The sequence below is a fragment of the Vidua macroura genome, chromosome 6 (assembly GCF_024509145.1).
Source record: "Vidua macroura isolate BioBank_ID:100142 chromosome 6, ASM2450914v1, whole genome shotgun sequence".
Lineage (NCBI taxonomy): Eukaryota > Metazoa > Chordata > Aves > Passeriformes > Viduidae > Vidua > Vidua macroura.
Window position 1 is genome coordinate 29,444,228 of NC_071576.1, and position 7,813 is coordinate 29,452,040.

General features: G+C 41.9%; 1 protein-coding gene across 1 annotated transcript; it reads right to left on the minus strand.

Annotated features, from left to right (window-relative positions):
- Nucleotides 1–4,507: 4,507 nt before the first annotated feature.
- On the minus strand, nt 4,508–6,509 carry GJD2 (gap junction protein delta 2). Its single transcript, XM_053980578.1, has 2 exons — nt 6,423–6,509; nt 4,508–5,743 (listed from the first exon to the last, which is right to left on the minus strand). Exons 1-2 carry the CDS (start codon nt 6,491–6,493, stop codon nt 4,900–4,902), a joined length of 915 nt encoding a protein of 304 aa, XP_053836553.1. The 5' UTR covers nt 6,494–6,509; the 3' UTR covers nt 4,508–4,899.
- Nucleotides 6,510–7,813: the final 1,304 nt, after the last annotated feature.

Consider the following 7,813-nt stretch of genomic DNA (forward strand, 5'->3'; position numbering starts at 1 on the left):
TGTTGAATACAAGAGTAATTCTCAATTTGAGGGGATATCAGAAAGTCATTTTATATGTGGGTCTCCATAACCTGGAGATGAGATTGATCTGTATTTCAGACACCACCAAGAAGAAGCTGATAGATTTTAATGGTGCGAAGACAAGCTTCTTAAAAGCCATCACTTAGAGAGACACCTGCTCAGCTAAACTCTCTAAAGCAATTGGTATAGCCCATAGCCCCAGAAGTCACAGGAAAAGGGTGATTGCTGGGGGTTTTTGCATGTTAAATATCCAGTCAGATCATTGCATCTAGCTCAGTTTCTAACTGTCTCTGAAATTCAATCTGTAACATGCTAATTCAATTTATGTAAAATCTTTTCACAAACTTGCAAACATTTAGCTTCAAATATACATAACTATATGCATGGTTTATTTTTAATGCAGTGCCAGGGAATACTCCATATCTAATGGGCTGTTGACTCTTGATTGATTTCTTTAGAACATTTTAATAGACATAATATGAAGCACTTCCTAGCCCAATTTTTTTCATAGAGATACTATCAGCATTTCATTGAGAGGACGGTGAGGTTTAGGATCTGGTATTAGTAGCTGATACTAACTTAGTGTGTTTTCTGAAAGTTTACAATAAAATAGACTTTCTGGGAAGAACATTCCAAAATATCTAGGGACAGGTGTGCAATACAGAAATGCTGTAATTTCACCTGTTAATCTCATGAAATAAAAGTGCTTCACCCAGCTGGGGATTGACTTGCTCCCATAGAAAATGAAGTCTTGTCATTAAATTCATGAAATACCAGACCAGACTCTAAGTACTGAAAACATATGCCTATGTTCTCCTCATATAACCCAATTTTTTAATTCCCATTTCTATATTTGCACACCAAACAAAAGCTTCTAATCTGTTTTGCTGAAGGAGCAAGGTGAAACAGTTATATTCACGCAAAATAAAGCCAAAAGAATGCAGGCACAATGTCCACCTGATCCAACCTCTTGGTCTGAAAAAAATGTATTCTTTTAAAAATGCAGGAAAATAATTCTTCCTCACACTTAACATTTCATGTACATTCTTTCCTATGGTTCTTTACATAGCAGCAGCTTTGTCCTACCCTGCTAGGTATAATGCAAGAAAAGCATTGCACCCACTCTGAAGATTCTGTGTTTCTTATTTCTTTATCCATCTGACGACTTCTACAATTGATTCATCTCAGTTACCTCTTTGTTCTTCAATTTTCCCTTGAAAAAGATGAAAATCCTTACATTTCTTCAGTCAGAGGTCTCTAAAACTAAACCCTTTATTGGACCAGTGAATTCAACTTCCCCAAGCAAAAATGCTACATGAAAAAAAATGCTGCTAGTTTTCATTATGAAAAAAATATTCCTCTTTAAAAAAAATTTAATAGACTGTCATTGTATCTTATACATATCTGGTAAATGGTTCATAACCCCTATGTAAATAGTTTTTGAAATTCACACAAGAGTGGAAAGCACAAGACCAAGTCTATCTAGAAATGATGTCATTATTTAATGTATATTTTAAAATTCCATGGAACTAATGGTTTGTTAGATTCTGTTGCAATTTTCTGTAGGAGCTTAGTGAATATAGCATTTAGGTTTGCACTTATCATGACACATAATGTTGTCCACCAGTGCAAAACAATGTAAACAATGAAGAAAACAAACATTAACTCAATTTTCATTTTTAATGTCTGTTCCTTACAGAGATGTCAATGGTGAGACTAATTTATTTCACTGAGGCAGGAGTAAGACCTAAGTAGCCAGTAATGTGCTCTTCAACTTCATGTTCACTCATTTCTGTCCAGTTAACACACCTTTCCATTGCTGTGACAATTTTAAAGTATTTATTCTGTAAATGGTCAGCTTTCATGCAAACAGTCCATTAGCATTAATCATATGATTCTCACATACATTGACAAAAAACCCATGTTTGCTATATTTCTCTTGTCCATGACAAATAAGCAGTTGGTAAGAAATGAAAAATAACAACTTAAAAGGAAGGTTAGAATAACTGATCTCTTGACACATTTCATCTCTCATCTGGAATATGAAAAGCCATATTCCAAATATGGTGAATGATGTTTCTGTTGATCAAAATATAAGTCTTTGCCTACTTTATCGCTGATCCTGTTACATAAATCAGCATTTACATTTCCTGATATTCTTCTCTTTGGACAAATCTGAAGAATCCCAACTTACTGGAGTAAAAATGTGCAACTACATTTAAAAAAATTAAATTAACTGAGTTATTTGCATTGACTAATATAAACAGATACTTTCTAAATATGACCTTAGAATTTTAAGGTATTAAAATCTTATCTCTTTCAAGACATGCACCTTCACTATAGTTTGACTGAAAGCTGCTATGCAGTCACTGGAAAAAAACTTGCATTAGGGCTTCTTCCTAACAGGAAAATATGCTGAACCTGAAGCAAAACCCAATGAAGTTGTTTTTCCAATTTTAATTTGCACTGGATCAAGCGCTGTGCACACAATCTCTCACTTCTTCAACATTAAAGGAGTGATTATGACTGTCAAATAATATTTTCCCTTTCAATATCTGTTCAAAATGAGATTTTTGAAAACCATCCCAGGACTCTGCAAAATGAAAATCAGACTTGGATTTGTGTGTCAAATAATAATCTTCGGAAGCTTGTTATTTTGCAGATGGAGATTTTAGCTGCCATGTTGTCCTTCTAAAAATAACATGCAGTTTTCCAGTGAGCATGCAGTCAACTAGCAATATCAGTGTGCGTTTTTATCACAAAGAATTTGAGAAATCCGTCTTTAGAGGTTTCTATAATCAAATCAGGAAAACTCTTAAATTTATACATAAGGAAAAATATTTTTTAAATCTTTAAAAACATGACACATCTTTAATGCTTCACAGTGGAAGAAAAAAGACAAGAGATGAATGTGATAATGGATAGACTATCTAAGAATTAATCAACATTTTTTTAAAGTGACAATGCTGGCAAATGACAAGAATGGAATGTTAAGGTATCTGTTGTAAGCCAAGAAGAAAAGATTTATATGCATCATCTCCAAGCCAATATATAATAAAATCCATTTTCAGGCTTGACATAAAATACAATCAAAAGGCCTTTTATGACTCTGAGCCCATGTCTCCTTCTTATGTTATAAATACCCCTAAATTTTCCAGCACCATTTTGGCCCTTTTCTTTTAAGGGCAGATACTATTTAGTTAGAAATGCACTTGTATGTTTTTTAGTCCTGATCCAACTCCTACTGTTGCCAGACAAATATTTTATGTTGAATTCAGAAGGAATTTTAAAAATGTTTAAAAAAATCATTAAGTAAACCTTAGTATTCTATTCTATATTAAGATAATTGCTGCTAACAGAGATTCATTTGAGACTGCCCCAGTGGCTTGCCAGTAAGTTGATGGGACATGAACAACATATTTCTTAAACCAGCTGTAAGGCAGAAACGCTGAGGTTACTATTTGGATTCCCTGATGAAAAGCTGCAATTGTTTCATTTATGGGTAAATGTATTCTGGCTATTCCTAGAGTGACCTTGGCAGCCAACTGTGTTGCCCTTAGTGTCAGCAGAAAGAAGGCTGTTGGTGTCAGTGGGCTTTGGATCAGGCTTTAAAGACAGAGGAAGCTTGCTTAAGGAGGAAAACAGACATAAAAAACAGTCCTGATTTCCCAGGTTTTGTTGCTTAGTGTTTAGAATAACAACAAGACATTTTAAACCCTGAAGAATAATTGTTGTAAGTCAATTATTTTAACCCTGTAAGTTTTTTTACAATTGTATACAAGAATAAAGAACAAATTTCTCTGGCTTACAAAAAAAAAAAAAAAAAAAGGCAAGAATTTATTTATCAATAGATACTTTAGCTGCTTTTTACACCATTGCAATGACTAAACAAATAGCATAAAATAAACAAGAGTATAAAATCATTTCGCTCCAGCTGGTATCCCAAGACAACCTTTTGACTAAGTACAGAGTTAGATGTTTCAAGTATGGCACTTATATAAATAAGAGCAGAGAAAAGATGATATATTCACAGTTAAATGCAATGAACTCTCTTCCTTTGGTATGTGTGTCATCATATGTGATTGTAGGTAAATGCATAACTCATCTGGCATGAACCAACTCCATCGTATTCATGCACATATTAGGGAATCAATCAAAATGTACTGATATATTATGCAGATCACAACTAATGCAAGATGTTTAAGGTCTCTGGTGTGTGTGTGTGTGTGTGTGTGTGTGTGTGGACAGGCAAAGAAAAAATGGCAAAATTATATTCAGCATTTATTTTTAGTGTGACTAATTGATGCACAAACCATGATAGAAAATAGCTAGTAATACACACCAGGAATAAAGTCTGTGATCTAGACAAACAAAATAAGACATCTGTGAGATACGTGAACGCAGATGTCCTGACTGAGCTGTGGTTAGGTTCCTTACAGTGTGCTTACCCTCCTTTTAAAATGTGCTTATGCCTGCACATTGCAAGAGTGTCCCCCACCCCACCCCATACAGAGTATCCTTGCAGAGTTTTTGATATGAACATTCTACACATTTACAATAATTAGTCAGACAGTTCAAACTGTAAACATCCTAATGACAACCAAAAAGCTGCTTCACTGACAGATAAAACCCAATCATTAGAAAGAAAAGTAGGAATAATAGTAGCTGTGCTGTAAGGCTAGGTCAAGCATGGTTTTAGAGCTGTTTTTTCAGTCTTTTATATAGCGCTGCATTTTGCAGCTAGTTCAGTAAGTGGAGATCCAATACCTTAATGGCTTTCTTGGTGGTTTGATAAAATGCTTGCCTAAGCAATGTACCTTTCTCTAATGGTATCTGGGTCTGTTCCACCTGGCACAGTGTTTCAGTTCTGTCACAGCCTCACACATAAGCTGAGTCACTTGACTGAGTCCTGCCGAAGTTAGGCATGCTCATTCTTGGCAGGTCCTTATTTCTGATTTCATAAATGGATTTCCTTTTTGCCTGTACTCCTCTCACTGCCATTTTGATCTTTCTCCAGCCCAAGTGGTTCAGTTCTGCCAAATTAAGCACCACACAAATCCCACTGACAGCAAACATGAATACCAAGAATACAGTCTTCTCAGTGGGTCTAGAAACATAGCACTCTACTTCTTTAATGCAAGGGTATCTGTCACATTCGTACATGGAAGGGACATTGAATCCGTACAGAAAATACTGTCCCACTAAGAATCCAATCTCTAGGGCATTTCGAAAGACCACTTGGATGATATAAAATCGAGAAATGCCTTCTTGCCTCCTCATCTTTGATTTTGTAGTTCTGATAGCAGGATTGGGGATTTCCTTCACTTCTAAGCAGTCTGGTTCTGCCTCTTTGGTGGAGTTCTCAGTGTTTTGCAGCACCCCATTGACAATCGTGTTCTTGATTTTCTTACTGTCCTCACGCTTCATTGAATCCTGGTCCCTTTCCAAGGTAAGGAAGACAGTGGAGTACCTCCGTTCCCTTTGTTTAGCAGACTGGTGAACGGAGTATGTTATGAAGCACAGGCTGGGGGTGCACACCATGATGATCTGGAACACCCAGTACCTTATGTGAGAAATGGGGAAAGCCTGGTCATAACAAGCCTGGTTGCAGCCTGGCTGCAGCGTGTTACAGACAAACATCGTTTGCTCGTCATCGTACACCGTCTCCCCTACAATGGCCACAATGAGAATTCTGAAGATCACCACCACGGTCAGCAGGATCCTGCAACAGAGAAGCCCGTCAGTGCGCGCCGCCGCCGCGCGGCCGGGAGCTGTCCAGTGCTGACCGGGCCCCGCCGCCGCGGCACAGCGGACCGGCACCGGCCCCGACTCAGGCACCGGCCCCGGCCCCGGCACCTCGAACCGACCCCGGCGCCTCGAACCGGCCCCGCTTCCGCGCGGGGGGCGCGCAGGCTGTGCGGCATCGCCTCGGCGCGGCCGTGTGCCACAGACCGCGGGCGGCGGTCAGCGCTGGCCCCCGCCCGGCCCTTCCGGCCGAAGGGCGATCACACGGGCCCTGGGGCCCCCGAGAGCACGGCCGGGAAAGGAGAGGGGCTGCGCCGGCAGCGGGACCCCGATGGTAGTGGCGTCTCCCCGACGACCGTCCGGTGCCCCGTGGCTCCTCGGGGACAAGGACGGCGGCGCTGGCGGTGTCCCCATGCCCCCGAGCCCCGTGCCGCATACCAGCCTCTCCAACACACAAACACGCACACACACTCACACACACACACAAACACACACACGCACAGACAAGACACGCGAGCTCCAGGCACACACCGAAAGAGCCCGGCCGAAGGGCACCGCGCAGCCGGGACCCTCCGTGCACCGCCGACCTCCCGGCCGGCCGGCTCGGACAGGAGGGGATCCCCCCGTGCTCCCCGCAGCTCTCCCGCGACCCTTACCTCCCTATCATAGTAGAATGCTGCTGCACGGCAGCTTCCAGTAGCCTCTCTAGAATAGTCCATTCCCCCATCGCTGTTCATCCGGAGACAAAGACTTTGGCAAGCGTAGGGGATCTCTTCACTTCTGCCTTTTTTCACCCCTCCTTTTTTTTTTTTTTTTTTTTTTTTTTTTTTTTTTTTTTTTTTTTTTTTTTTTTTCAGGGGGAGGGAAAACAAATGGAAGAGCAGCCCGTCTCTACCGCCCGCAGTCCGGTGGCGGGAGGGCGGCTGGAGGCGGCAGCCCAGCCGAGGGCTCCCGGTTCGGCTCGGCTCTGCGGGGCTTGGGGCCGCTCGGCAGCCGCCCCCGGCCCGGCCCGCTCGGCTCGTGGCGCGGTGCGGCGCGGCGGGCGGACCGGCGGCGTGGAGGGAGGAAGGTTGGCTTTAATGTCTTGCTGCCTCTAATCTGCCTTTAAGTAGTCTCCGCTTGCGTCACTGACAGGTTGGTGGAGAGCAGCCAAAAGCAGCGCTCGGATTTTCTCATTTTTATTATTCCGGTGAATACAAACAAATAAATGCAATAAAAAAAAATGAAATAAATAAACAGAGCAGGAGGAGGGAGGGCGGAGGAAGGGCTGCCCCGGCAGGCACGAGGCTCATTGTGCAACCGAGTGCCTCCTTGCCGGAGCGCCCCGGCCGGGCTCCCGCTGCCCCTCGGCCCCCGCCCGCCGGCACACCCCGCGCTCCTCCCGGGAGCGCAGCCCCGCCAGCACCGGGCGCTGCCTCGGCTGCCCCTCCGAAACGCTGCTCTAGGGAGGCTGACACGGCGGCCCCTCCAGTCACGGACCCCTGGCCGCGGGTCCCCAGGGGTTGCTGGGCTTTGCCTCACTCCTGGAGATCAAAACTGCGGTGTAATACAGCAGTGACCTTACTTGTTAGAACTGCTAAGCCCTGGAAGATATTTGACTTCAAATTGTATCTTTATTCTCCCCTGATTACAGTTATAAGAATCACTGCAGGGAAATGAAGCTCATTTATACCTGTTTCAGAATTCCGAGACTAAGATTGCATTCATGCTAAAAAAGACAGCAAATCTTCATACAAAACATCTCTAAACAGTACAAGAAAAAAGTATCTTGAATAAATCCCTGCATTATAATCAGTACACATATTTTATTCTCAAAAACAACTGTGCTTAAAATAGTTTTTTTTTATTTTACATATACCCTTTACAGATTGTACCTGAGACATCACCAAATATTTCCACATAAAACATTGGTACCAACTGGAATTTACTACAGTGAAGCAGTGTAAGATATATTCTCGTATTCTGTATATTTACAAAATAATCAAGTAAACCTTCACGCCTGCTCAACTAATCTAATTAAAGAACAACATAAGAAAAATTCTTATCA